This window comes from Pelobates fuscus, chromosome 5 (assembly GCF_036172605.1).
Source record: "Pelobates fuscus isolate aPelFus1 chromosome 5, aPelFus1.pri, whole genome shotgun sequence".
NCBI lineage: Eukaryota > Metazoa > Chordata > Amphibia > Anura > Pelobatidae > Pelobates > Pelobates fuscus.
In genome coordinates, this window is record NC_086321.1 from 149,193,489 (window position 1) to 149,208,586 (window position 15,098).

At 43.6% G+C, this 15,098-nt stretch overlaps 1 protein-coding gene across 1 annotated transcript in view; it reads right to left on the reverse strand.

The window, feature by feature from the left end:
* Positions 1-9,380, reverse strand: part of MAPK1 (mitogen-activated protein kinase 1) — a 51,016-nt gene extending 41,636 nt beyond the window's left edge. The window contains exon 1 of the mRNA XM_063454467.1: positions 9,026-9,380. Coding sequence (XP_063310537.1) covers positions 9,026-9,156 — 131 coding nt within the window. The 5' untranslated portion in view covers positions 9,157-9,380. The remainder of the gene's footprint in view (positions 1-9,025) is intronic.
* Positions 9,381-15,098: the final 5,718 nt, after the last annotated feature.

The window sequence follows — 15,098 nt, forward strand, 5'->3', positions numbered from 1 at the left end:
CAAGGTTTGCACATGTTAACACTTTTCACAATCCGATTGTGACATTTCCTATCTTCCTCATCCCACAAAATGCCACTCAACCATTTACTCAGATGAGACATGCAGAGAAGGCATTAAATACATTTATCTGCTCTTCCATTAACCAGCAGCAACATATTACCAAATACTCTACATCAGGAATAGGCAACCTTCGGCACTCCAGATGTTGTGGACTACATCTCCCCGGATTATATGCCAGCATTATTGCTGTACGAGCATTAAGGAATATGTAATCCACAACATCTTGAGTGCTGAAGGTTGCATACCTTTACTCGCCATCAACATACATGTAAAGCAGACCCCCACCCCTTTGCATTTGATGCAAACATTTTTTATATAAAAATCTTAAAAGGGACATTGTAGTCAGAGAAAAGGCAGTGTTTACATTACTGCCTAGTATCACTTCTAGTGGCAGTCATTTAGATGGCCACTGGAGGTGCTTCCTGGGTCAGTGTTGTACAATGTACAGAACAGTTGTTCAATGTCTCCATACTTTGCATGGAGATGCTGAACTTTCCCTATAGAGATGCACTGTTGTAAAGTATCTATCTATCATGAGATGCTGATTGGTGCAGTGCTGTGTTTTGCTGCACATGCACAATAGCCGCCCAAAGGTTTCCCACAGAAAGCATTGGATTAGTTAAAATGAAATGTAATTATTCCAGCCCAGGAGGCGGAGCCAGCCGCAAGGAGACCCCATGCAGCGAAAAGGGTAAAGTAATCTTTTAACCAGCGAAAAGAAGGGGGAGGGGGTGGAATGGAGGAGCTATACGGCACAATTAGACCTATAGTGTAAGGAATACATGTTCCTGACACTATAAGTGTTCCCTTAAAATCGAAAAGCATGACCTTATGAACAGGGTATGTGGCAGGAAACTAAATGTCAACTAGGGAAGAATAAGCATCTCAAGTTATGAAAAAGTTTGACTACTGGAGCTTACATGAATGTGCCAGTAAGTTTACCACAACACATTAGTTCATCATGAGTCCTAAAATGTTTTTCAACTAAGGACATTACTGACCAAATGAAGTGGGTATTTGCATCACAAAATCAGAAATATATATCAAATTATAGAAAAAAAAAACAAGCAACTCCAACTATTAAACTCCCTTTCGGTATTTGGCTGTGAATAAGAGTCATAGGCACAGTGTAAATTTTGTTTACATTTTTCTAATTCAATTAAATTTCTTGCTGCTTTTAAAGAAGTATAATTTGATAAAAGGTAGGTTTAAAATAGTTACAGCCTTAAAGTACATGCTAAATAAGCAAATGTTCATGTGACAGTTATTGAAAGAAGAGAAGGGAAAAAATCCACTTGGCATTTGCCAAAAGAAAATGACGTCTATGTGGTCACACCCACTTTCCACATAATCAGTCCTTCACTAAACAGAATCACAGCTCATTCTGTTTCAACCATTTATATCAAATTGAAGGATATAGTTCCCAAGCAAGAGCTACACCAACATTTCAGCGACAATAGAAAGTAATTTACCATTTCTATACTAAGAACAGAAAGTAATTTTACACAGATTAATGTAGGCATAATATGCATTTTACATTTATTTTACACCGCAGGTTAAAGAGGAATGAAATAACAATATACAATACTCGCAGACTGACCAGGACCAAAGGCCCTTTCAATTTACCAGTCCAATCCCTGCTCCTTGATATAGCCAATGTGGACATTACACTACTTCATTAACAGTGGCAATTTCATTCATATTTTATGGCACTGGCTGCGTGGTTTACCTGAGGGCCCCCTGCCGTTTGCATCTACAAAGCAGGTTCTTTTTCAACAAAGTAATTTACAATGTAGTAACAAAGTGCATTTAACAGCTATTAATAAGCCTTGATATCAACAAAAGGAATTGTTACACAATCAACGTGGAAGCATGTTGGTGGTGGAATTACAGTAGGACAAGTCTGAAAAACTTACACCAGTGGCACAGTAACTTCAGAGTTTTTCATTACATCCTTATGGGTAAAGAAAGCAAACAAAGAAGAAATGTAACTAGTCTCAGTATGAAAATAATCCTGAGACCAGCTACAGCACCTGGAAATATGTATAGCAATGTAGTGTGGTAAAAACCTGGCTACAACATATATAGTGAATACTACTAGAGACAAAATATACAGAAAAATCAAACAAATGTATATACAGGTGGTACTAATACTCCTATGCCAACCACAGAGATCATATGTTAGGGATATAAATCCAAATAATGTATGTATAATCTATACCCAAACCTAAATTCCAGCTTTAATGAAAATTACTATATAGGGATGAGTATATCGTGATAACAATACCCTGATCATAGGTTTCTTCTGGGAAGTGTCTAGCAGTTCCTGTGTCTTGTCAAAACACAAAATGAAGCTGTACTTGTTTCCAAACAATAATAATAAACCCCCATCTGTAGGGTTTTAGAGTACCCATTAAGTTAGGCACAAGTATAAACAGTCAGCGTTTTAAGAGAAATAGGTAGCAAACAGGAACATGTCCATAAAAAGGAACACCAGAGAGAAATGGGAAATAGTATAGAATGAGAGAATCAGTCTATAACAGACTGACAATGTTAAATTGTATTATAAAGCCTATATCTGGTAAACTAACTAGACAGGCATAGAAGAAAAAGAGTAAATAAGTGAAAATTAAAAAAAAAATCCATAATTTAAGTGCCAATCATGGTACTAAAACCACCAGTGCCCATATGATATAATATGAGAAAAATGCCCAACGCACATTTCGGTGCCTTAAGAGATGCATCCTTATGGGTAAAAAAAACAACACACACACACACACACACAAAAAAAAAAACCACCACATTGCATTGTAAGCCTCCAAATGCTACTTCTGGACGTTTAATTTGCAACTGCCTAGAAGAACCGGTATTTTCCCACATGATGAGCAATGATATGGTTTACTTTGCTTTGTGTATAAGCCAACCTTTGTGGCAATGTCCAGACTTTCTACAACCCCATTCTGCTCTCTCACATGAACAGAATAATGTGAGCAAACGTGATAGCTCTTGGAAGAAGCAGACAATATTTGTATAACACTGGACTGTTCCTTTAAAAGAGACACTATAATCACCAGAACAGCAACAGTTTAATGGGACACTCCAGACCTCCAATTATTTTAGCTTGCTGAAAAGCTTTGTGTGTGAAGAGTATATTTGTCTTCACTTTGCAAAAAGTGCAGATTTTATTGGAAATTAACACATATACTGGTTACACCCCCTTGACTTTTTAAGCCGACAAGTCCTGTTACCTCCTGGTTTGGTTAGCTTATTTGCGCTCACATCAAGAGGCAGCAGTTGCCCAGAGCAACTGCCTTGCAAAGACTTTTCATTGAGCTGCATTGGGAAGTCTGTGATTGAACAGTCACATAAAGTCTGGGCGTGGTTAGAAGGAAAGGGTTTGCAAGACAAGAGAACTGCAGTTTTTTTTAAAAAATTATCCCAACGACAAAATGCATAATTAAATTATTTTAGGTATATCTGCTAAACAGTGATTATTTTGTATTTGAGCAGTGGAGTTTCCCTTTAAAGGGACACTAGTCACCCAGACCACTTCAGCTCATTAAAGTAGTCTGGGTGCAGTGTCCCTATTTAATGCTCTGATTTCAAACATTACAGTTCCAGAGAAACTGAAATGTTTACCTTGCAGCACTAAGTCTGCCTCCAGTGTGTCTCCCAGATAGCCACTGGAGGCGCTTTCTGGATCCCAACGGACTTTAGATATGGTAACTAATGCTGGACGTCCTCATGCTCTGCATGAGGATATCCGGTGTCTGCTATGTATCCATAGAAAAGCATTAATTCAATGCTTTCCTATTGGGAGGCCTAATCCTCACATTAGTGCTCACTCGTCGAGGGACGTCTGAGGAGGTTGTGCTGTGACCTGTGATCAGGAAAGTAAATAAAGTGTTTTTAACCCTTTATTTACCAAGTCGGAGGGGCTGTAAGAGAAGGGGGAGGTAGAGGGAGTTATAGTGCCAGGCATACAGCTTTTTAATCCTAGCACTATAGTATCCCTTTAATGTAGTTGCTCTGGTGCCTATAGCAGATTTCTGCAGGCTTTTCAATGTAAACCAGGGGTGGCCACAAGGTAGAACCCCAGTTGTTGTTGTAGAACTACAACTCCCATGATGACAAAGCATCAATGAAGCTGTAGTTTAAAACATATGTGATCTACCTTTTGGGCACCCCTTCAAAGAAAAGGCAGGGTTTACATTGCTGCTTAGTAACACCTCTAATGGCCACACTAGAGGGACTTCCTGGCTCATGTACAGCATTGACATTCAACCAGCGTCTCCACGCTTTGCTTGGCGTAACGGAACACCCCCGTAGTGATGCAGGTTGACGCAGAGCGGCGTTTTGCAATGCGCAATTGCCCTCTTTAGTAAAGCATTGGACTGGCTGAGATCAGTTACATGATTTCAAGCCAAGGGGATGTAGTGTGGGCAAGGTCAGTCGTGACAGACCTGCACGCCATTGGAATAAAGGGAAGTAAAATCACCTTTTAAATTGCTTAGAGGGGGGTAGGGGGCCTAAACAGACTCTTTAGAACCAGAGTGACAGGAATACACATTCTTGTATTAATGTCATTATAATGTTCCTTCACAGTGCAAACAATTGTTTGGGTAAAGAAAACAAGCCCTTTTTGAAATAATTACACTTTCTTTGTAAATGATTAGAGTAAATCGTGAAAAAAAGAAAAATAGGCAGAGTTAAATGAGCGTTACAAGCATCAAAAACAAAACTGTAGTGGTTATAGTGCTGTAAGCGCTTTGATGCCATTCTAATGTTCAGAGTAAGACAATTTTTGAAATGTAGAATAGTTGCCTGGGTGCTCCATGCATCAGGCTGCTCCTCACATTTATTGCTGAAGTGGAATTTCTTACTTCCTCATCAGAAATCAATTTGGTCTACGTTTGGATTTACTACATTGACTGAGAGTGTCACAGCATTCCTCTAAGAATGAATTCCATCTGAAGTTGGATAAAATGGATATTGCAAAAATGAGGGTAACTTACATGTTAGCTAGATCTGTGAAGAAGCACCAGATCAAAATGTACTAGGGGGCACCAGGTAAGTGTCAAATCATTTGAAAATGGAGGATGCATGGAGCCAAAAAATGGCCAACACTAACCGGATGGAGCCATGGGATGGCTAACACTATAACCGCCACAGCATGCTGTAATGATTATTACTTAAAAAACACATTCCTACAATCTGATTTGTAATGTGTTAAGTATATAGGAAAGTGATAAGTACAATGGATTTGTTCAAGGTTTGCATTACAAAAGACAGTAATCATGAAGAAAATTTTTTTTTAGAGAACGAACAAACTAGTAGAAGAAGCAATTTTACAGCAGGTCTAAGCCATTTTTAGTAGCATAATAGTATTAAAATTCTGTGTATTTGCCCTAAAACTTGTCCTGTTTTAAACTTGTGGTGTAAGGAGTACTTCACCATTGTATGGGCACATCTACCTGGTTTCAATATTAGAATAATTTGTTGTGTCCTGCTTTGTGAATGGAATGATAGTTGATGTCATGACAGTTAATGTGAAACTTAAAAAAAAAAAAATATATTTATATATATATATATATATATATAATAACTTTCTGTAAACATGCTCATTTCTTGTCCAATTGCCAATAAATTATTATTTTTTTAAACTTGCCTTCTACGGTGTTTCATCAAATTTTCAGGCATACTCCCCTCGTCCTAACGGATCCAGAGCAGCTATTAGTCCACCTTTGTGGGCACAAATCTTACTCTTTGTACTGCCTCTCTTTGAGGAGCCAACAATAGCTTCCCCAAGTCTGGCACAGAACCCATGATGCTAGCACATTAGCCCACTGAACGGAGTGATGTCAGTCATCACTCCAATACTCCATCCTTGTTCAAACGCCTGCATGATTGGAGGGTTCATACTCTGTATTTCCTCATCAATAACCCTGTTTATGTTTTTTTTCCCTATTGTCCGTATTCTAAAATTCTCAGCAACAATGTGCTGTTTTATGTTTGCAATATGTTTAATTTCATCATTTATATATACACTGGCAATTGCCAATGCATTGTCTGCAGTGAGCCAGCACGCTTTCTGTCTGACATTCAAAGAGTTAAAATGGGGCCTGGACAATTAAATAGCACACACAGGGGTTGTTAACTTGGTGTGCTTATGACTAAATCAATTAACCTTTTCAGTGCAATATTACTCGACAGGTTTCTCATACAAAACTGTGCACCAACGCACTTAATACTGGCAAGAAAGGTCAATTGCCAGTTCTTATAGCAATGGCACTCAGACCAATGATACGGGCAGATCAAAACATGCGCACAACATGAAAATGGCAGGCATGTATTAAGGTATATAGACATTGGCATAGTGTCCATGCCAACAGTATGTCTGCCAGGAGTAAGGTTGAGCAAGAGAGATTTCAATATAAATATATAAGTTTCCTAGTGATTTGGTTAGCACAATGTATAGATATCAGAAGAGAACATATATAACCATAATGATTTATGCTGGAGAAAAAAAAAATCACCACGTTGTCTTAATCTATTGCCATGTTTTAGAACAAGGAAAAAATAATTGACATTCTATTTGTGATTTACTCTGCTGAAACATTTACAGTATTGTACTTCAATGCCATTTATAAACCCTTTATAAAAAAAAACGAAACCAATACACTTTAGAAAAATAGATAAGCAATCCTCCAAAACATCAATACCAATTTTAATTGATCAAATCTTAAAAATAATAATACGTTTGTAGATTTAATGCCACTCCCAATAGCACCTCTGCAATATCCAACAACTCAGTTGCATCTTCATACAAAACGATCTAAATCATTATTAAGAAAATGTATAGGTACCATGTGGTGTGCAAATTTCTAAATGTTGATTTATTCTTTTGGTTTCCATAGGGATTGTTTCTTATTTAGCACAATGCTCCAGGTTAGCACCCGTTTTTGTCTTGATAAATGTCTCCTATATATACACACACACACACACACACACACACACACATATATACATATACACATACACACACACACTGGTGCAAATATATTGCATTGGAGGTCACTATCAACATATCCTTCCATGATGACCGTGTATCTACTACTAAAGACATTTGTGAGTAGCAAAATGCATAAATCCTTTAAATGTGCAACATACCTATATATCACAGATGTAAGACAGTAAAGAATGGATACATTTTGGGTTAAGCCATGCAAAACCCAAAGAGGGGCAATGATACAACAATGACATAAACACTGCTTTTGGGAAAGTCAGATACATTAAAAAGGAATTGGGGCATTTGCCAGTGATAAGCAATAACAGTGCTACATGGTTCACAACTAGCACTTGGCTAACTGATTTCTTCTTTTGCATTCTGGACAACCTCTATACAACAATTACATTTCAAAAGCATACAAATAACACAAAGTCAAGTGCAACAATAAACCAGACACTGTATATGATTGCAAAAAATACTGGACTGACACAATGTCATCCTAAATAGCACAACAAACTGAATCCTGTATAGATCAATCCTTCTAACCATATTCAAATTGGAGACTTCAAGACACTAAAAGAAAAGCAAAAAAAAAAAAAAAAACACTGACATGCACAATAAAAAGCAACAAAGTTCACGTTCAGTCTCACAACATTGTGTCTCAGACAAAATGCAAAACCAAGGCAGCAGCACAGTGAGATAGGATGTATAAATGCTGCCATGCAGGATAACCTGCCTGGGAGCAGATGGCTGAGATTTATAGCAGCATGGGAAGATTTGACAAGTCCATGGACTAATACCTACAACCAAACATAAGCATTGCACAGGGCTAGACAGCCAGCTTAGGCCAGCAGCTAACACCAATACATATATATTGTACACCGTGCCAGGCGCATGTCCCACCAGTGTACACCGTGCCAGGCGCATGTCCCACCAGTGTACACCGTGCCAGGCGCATGTCCCACCAGTGTACACCGTGCCAGGCGCATGTCCCACCAGTGTACACCGTGCCAGGCGCATGTCCCACCAGTGTACACCGTGCCAGATACATGTCCCACCAGTGTACACCGTGCCAGATACATGTCCCACCAGTGTACACCGTGCCAGATACATGTCCCACCAGTGTACACCGTGCCAGATACATGTCCCACCAGTGTACACCGTGCCAGATACATGTCCCACCAGTGTACACCGTGCCAGATACATGTCCCACCAGTGTACACCGTGCCAGATACATGTCCCACCAGTGTACACCGTGCCAGATACATGTCCCACCAGTGTACACCGTGCCAGATACATGTCCCACCAGTGTACACCGTGCCAGATACATGTCCCACCAGTGTACACCGTGCCAGATACATGTCCCACCAGTGTACACCGTGCCAGATACATGTCCCACCAGTGTACACCGTGCCAGATACATGTCCCACCAGTGTACACCGTGCCAGATACATGTCCCACCAGTGTACACAGTGCCAGATACATGTCCCACCAGTGTACACAGTGCCAGATACATGTCCCATCAGTGTACACAGTGCCAGATACATGTCCCATCAGTGTACACAGTGCCAGATACATGTCCCATCAGTGTACACAGTGCCAGATACATGTCCCATCAGTGTACACAGTGCCAGATACATGTCCCATCAGTGTACACAGTGCCAGATACATGTCCTATCAGTGTACACAGTGCCAGATACATGTCCTATCAGTGTACACAGTGCCAGATACATGTCCTATCAGTGTACACAGTGTATGAGTGCAGCTGTTCCCATGCAGAGCCCAGCAGTCAGTGTTACATGGCAGCCATCACACAGATCCTGTGATTACCATGTCCTATAGGCAGTGTGTCCCGGCCGGCCCTGTGTCAGGGTGGGCAGACGGGGAGCCCGGGCGGGCCGGGATAGTAGGCCGCACGGCGGAGCTCGGCTCCCGGGCAGGGCGGGCGGTACTCACCACACCATGCCGTAGGCCCCCTCCCCGATGTAGGAGAGGTTGGTGTATCTCGGACCCACGTCGAACGCCTGTCCGCGGACCATCTCCGGTCCACCCCCGGGGTTAGACGAGGCCCCTGGCGCAGCCGCCATGTTTCCTGCTGGCTTGGAGAGAGAGAGAGTGCGAGGGCGGGTCTCCGGCGGGAGCTGCGGTGTCAGTCGGCGGGAGGGAGGGAGGGAGAGCGAGGCTGTGCCCCGGGTGCTCGGCTCTGGCTGGCTCGGTCACTTGCTCGGTCGGTCGGTCGCTGAGTGTGAGGCGCTGCCAGGCTAACGCCTTCCCGCCTGCTGGGTGTGTGAGGGGCGGAGCGGTGGGCGGGGCGATGTGGGCGGGGACTCTTTTGCTTTGCTGCAGTGGGTGTGGTTACAATATGCCTTCTTTTTTTTTTTTTTTCCTCAATTGAACAAGCTTTATTTAAATAATGCAGGGTTTATTAGTTCAACAAGGAATCTTGTCGAAATGGTTGGGGAGTGTAACTATTAGGTCAGGGATAGGCAACATTCAGCACTCCAGGTGTCATGGACTACATTTCCCTTGATGCTCTGCCAGCGTCCCATTTTGCCTATCTCTGAATTTAAATTGGTAGGCCAAAATAGCCAATCTGGAAGTATAGCTGACTTTGAGAACCTTTACAATTCAGCTGTGTTGGGTTTAAAGGGAAGCTATAGTCACACAAAAAGACTTTAGCTTAATGAAGCAGTTTTGGTGTACGGAGGGGGGAAGAAAAAAAACAAGCATACAGTGCAGAAGATGGTGCTAGAAGAGAGAGAGTAAAAAAATTAATTACGCAGATTAAGAATACATGAATTTCATTACATGACAGGAGGCTTCCTATTTTGCATAACGTTCTTTACTTATGCCTCCAGCAGCACAAGTCAATCAAGACACTTTAAACCAATCAGAAACAAGCATCACATCCATATAAAGCCCTGACAGGCACATCACTTCCTCTTTCTTTGCTGCTCCAGCCAGGCACAGGTCGGAGTATTTTGTTCCCAGATCACTGACTTTGTTTATATATTTGAATTGTACTACATTATTTATCTTTATATTTACTTTTCTTATTCATGCTGCATTCCCCTCTCCTCCACTTGTCTACGCTTTTCATTGATAATTGAAAATTTTCACACTCTGCTGTCCCTTCACTCTACCTCCCTGCTGCGATCGCTCCTTTTTTGACAGGGTCTGGGGCTTGCAGCGAGGGTACTGCGGGTGGGGGGAGTGTGGGAATCTTTGTTATCATACTGGCGGACCGCGATCGCGGACAACACTGGCAAAATGCGCGAACGGGGGCCATCTTGAATCTTGCGGTCCCGCGAGATTCACATCAGCCATTTTTTACAACCAGATCGTGATTCCCACAATCTGGCCTGCTTCTTCTTGCACTCTAACACCCTGCTTTATGGCTATTAACTGTTTCACAACTGTGAAACAATATCTATTAAAAATACTAACTATGTGATATTAATGCCAGCCCTGATTTCTGTATTGGCAATGTCCTGAATGAACTAGCCTATTTACATTATACACTCAAAAACGTGTATCTGACCTGGGGTGACCCTCCATTCAAACATGGACATATATTCCTGCCACTGCATTAACAGGGGTGACCCCCCTATGCTGGGTGACACCCAAGCGAGACTTGCACAGACCCTTCAAGGGCAAGCATACTATAGGGGTGACCCCCCTTATGGCTCTATAACCAAGGCTCTATACACCTTGCCATATGCAGACCAAAGGTCATACATATGTAATACGGCACCTTACCGGATACAGGAGGGAGAACTCACAGGGACATAACAAGGGTGACCCTCTTGGTCGATTTAAAGGCTTCCCACGCCTCACCTTACATGGTCACCTTACACGGGCTCCAACCCGATTACAATTGACCACTCATCCCGGTCTTATAGTGGGTGACCCCCTCCTCAGACAACCTACTGCCATTACCTTAAACCAAGTGGTTCTGATTGACGGACTACACTGGGTGACCCCCAGTTGTACATGGAAGTCCACTGTGTAACAACACCTGTACTTCTGTACCTGAACCTATTCGGTCTTCCACAGACAGGAAGATTTAATTGTTCACAATGAGCGACTCACCTCAACCACTCTCTCCTGACTTCCAGTCAATGATAAATGCGGCGGAGTGACAGGGCTAGGGGGGTAAGTGTGGCAGGGCTAAGGAGTTAGTGTGACAGGGCTAGGGGGGTTAGTGTGACAGGGCTAGGGGGGTTAGTGTGACAGGATTGGGGGGTTAGTGTGACAGGGTTAGGGGGTTAGTGTTACAGGGTTAGGGGGTTAGTGAGACAGGGTGAGGTGAATGTGATAGAGTGTATGGCAGACCTAAAACATGTTTAATACATTTTGCTTACCTTCTGTGCAGGCAGGGAGGCAATAATTAATTGCATGGTGGTCCAGTGGGTCCTTGCTGGTTCAGTGTGCTGCTGGTTCACTCCCTGGTTGTCCAGTGTGCTGCTGGTTCACTTCCTGGTGGTCCAAGTGTGGTCCAGTGTGTTGCTGGGGCAGCTGCACTCCTGCGCGGTCCCAGTGCACTGTGATGATGTCAGAGTGCATGCTGGGAACCTGGCGCCTGTGCTTTGATACTCACTGTGCGCCGGAACCGCGTGGGAGTGCAGCTGCCCCTGCAACACACTGGACCACCAGGGAGTGAACCAGCAGCACACTAGACCACCAGGGACCCACTGGACCACCATGCGATTCATTTTTAAATTAATTGCCTCCCTGCCTGCACAGAAGGTAAGCAGGTGGTAATCTAGTGTAGGTGCTGTGATAGGGGGATAAGGGCTGTAGTGTGGGGAACAGGGGCTATGGTGGGGGATTGGGGATTCAGGGAGGGTAGGAGCTGAGGTGAGGGAACGAGGGCTATAGTCTGGGGGGATGCAACTGTAAACTGTAGTATGGGAGGGATAGGGGCAAGTATTAAAAAAAGAAAAGAAACTACAAACTTAAGTTTATTACCCCCTTTCTGAAGCTTACCTTGGGCCACGAAGTGAATCTTTCTGTTGGCCATCAAGCCACCTCAGACATCCCAAGTCTCCCAGTAAATGTGGGAGACTCCCTCATTTTGTATGTGGCTCCCTGACTCCTACATATCATGTGTATGTGTAATATCCTGGGGCTGGAGTTCTTCTGTGGCTATTACCTGTGCTTCATCTGCGGCAGATCGCTTATCAACCGGGTATTTAAGCATTGCCTCGCCCTGGGAACATTGTCGGTTCTTTGACTCTGGTGATTGTGTGTAGTTCCTGTTTTCTCCTGAACTTGTTCTTCAGATTGAACCCGGCTTCTGACCTTGACTCCACTCTCCGTTTATCCTGACCTCTGACTTTGGTTTACCCCTGACTATCCTTCTGCTTGTGACCTTGTCTTTACTGCGTATTGGAGCATCTTTCCTGCACAGCCCCCGTGCACAGATTCACAGTCCTGGTGGCTTCAAGGGTGAGCTCCAACCAAGGTAAGGAGGTCCAATTATACATGATTTGTGCCCCCCTTCCCTCATACTCACTAAGCAGGGGCTGGTGGGGTGCCGGCCCTTTAAAAGCCAACCATAGTATCAGCCGGCAGGGAGGAAGTGACAAGGTCACAAGCAGAAGGATAGTCAGGGGTAAACCAAAGTCAGAGGTCAGGATAAACGGAGAGTGGAGTCAAGGTCAGAAGCCGGGTTCAATCTGAAGAACAAGTTCAGGAGAAAACAGGAACTACACACAATCACCAGAGTCAAAGAACCGACAATGTTCCCAGGGCGAGGCAATGCTTAAATACCCGGTTGATAAGCGATCTGCCGCAGATGAAGCACAGGTAATAGCCACAGAAGAACTCCAGAAGAACTCCAGAAGAACTTCCTCCCTGCTTCACAGAGAGCCACACAGGAGCACTGGAGGGAGAAGGCAGCATGGAGTCAGCAGAGACACAGCAGCATGGAGGCAAAAGAGAGGCTGGAGTGAGCATGCAGTAGCCTCAGCCAGGACCAGAGCACCAAACAAGCCATCCTCCAGGATACAAAGGTAAGCGAACAGGAGTGTATCTGAGTGTTTGTGTCAGTTTGTGTATCTGTATGTCATTGTGCGTATCTCTGTGTCAGTGTGTCTCTGTGTGAGTGTGTGTGTGCATCTGTGTGTATGTGTCAGTGTGTGTGTGTGTGTATCTGAATGTATGTGTCAGTGTGTATCTGAGTGTGTGTATCTGTGTGTATGTGCCAGTCCATGTATCACTGTATCAAGGTGTTTATACATGTTTGTGGGCTGTGTGGGGGGAGGGTGCACGCGTGCTTGGGAGTGGGTGGCGCCAAAGCTGGTGAAGCCACCTCCCTGAAATTCATTTTTGCGAGTTAGGATGTCTGCCACCCCACCTCTCGTTTCTGGCACTCAAGTAGCACCAGCCCTAGCTCCCCTGCCCCCCACTCATATACAGTCAGAGACACAGATGTTCACATGCTCACAAACACACTCACACAAGGTTACCCGGGCCATACACACACACACCTCAAGCAAATACACAGGTACACCATGATAGACACACATAGAGACACAATCAGATACACACTGTGACACTAACTGTATATCTGTCTGTCAATCAATCTATGTCTCTGTAAATCAGTGTGTTTCTTATTAAAGTTGTTATACTAAACTTGTTATATCCCACCCCTCCCCTGCCCCTCCACACTCACAAACACACATGACTAAAACTCTTAAAGGACCACTCTAGGCACCCAGACCACTTCAGCTTAATGAAGTGGTCTGGGTGCCAGGTCCAGCTAGGGTTAACCCATTTTTTTATAAACATAGCAGTTTCAGAGAAACTGCTATGTTTATAAATGGGTTAATCCAGCCTCCAAATCCTCTAGTGGCTGTCTCATTGACAGCCGCTAGAGGCGCTTGCGTGATTCTCACTGTGAAAATCACAGTGAGAGCACGCAAGCGTCCATAGGAAAGCATTGTAAATGCTTTCCTATGCGACCGGCTGAATGCGCGCGCAGCTCTTGCCGCGCGTGCGCATTCAGCCGACGGGGCGGAGAGGAGGCGGAGAGGAGGAGGAGAGCTCCCCGCCCAGCGCTGGAAAAAGGTACGTTTTAACCCTTTTCCCCTTTCCAGAGCCGGGCGGGAGGGGGTCCCTGAGGGTGGGCGCACCCTCAGGGCACTCTAGTGCCAGGAAAACGAGTATATTTTCCTGGCACTAGAGTGGTCCTTTAATTTCAATACTCAGAAGGCTTGCAATCATGGTTTCAAGCCACACCTCCAAACCCTCTGGATATGAGAGCAATAAATCTTACTAGCAGGTCTTATACCGTAACGTCACCAAAGTGCCATCATGGTCTGCCATAGATAAACACTGTATTCAATGACTCTCTACAGCAGATTCTGAGGCGCATGGCAGCAAGCGCCGTACATGCGTCAGACTCGAATGCTTCTCTATCTAACTGTTTGATAATGCAATACTATATCCCCCAGTACTGTTTGACAGTAAGAGCAGCAATTTTGTCAAACCACTCCCAGACAATTGGAAAAAAACAAAACCATGAGCCACAGAGACTCTTGCTGTGATAAGCACTAAACTGAGCTGTAGTGATTATGGTGCATAGAATGCTACTTTAAATGGACACTATAGTAATCAAGACTTTAGCTTAACGAAGCAGTTCTAGTGTTTAGACATTCCCCCTACAGTCTCACTGCTCAATTCTTTGCCATTTAGCAGTTAAATCACTTTTGTTTCTGTCCAAGCAGCCCTAGTCACACCTCCCCTCAGTGTACACCTAGCTGTGACTCACACAGTCTGCATGAAAAAAGGTTAATGTTCACTCAGATGTTAACTTACTTTAGACGTGTTTTCTCATACTATGTACTTTGAACTTTAATCACACATAGGAGGCTCTAGCAAGGTCTAAAAAGCTATTAACAGTGCAAGAGTTTCTGGGTCTAACACGCTAGCACCTCTACTAACTAATAGCCAAACTAGCGCAGGTGGCATTGTGGCATACGCCCCCAGGGGATTTGAGGTGGATGGACCTGGAGTCCTGAAT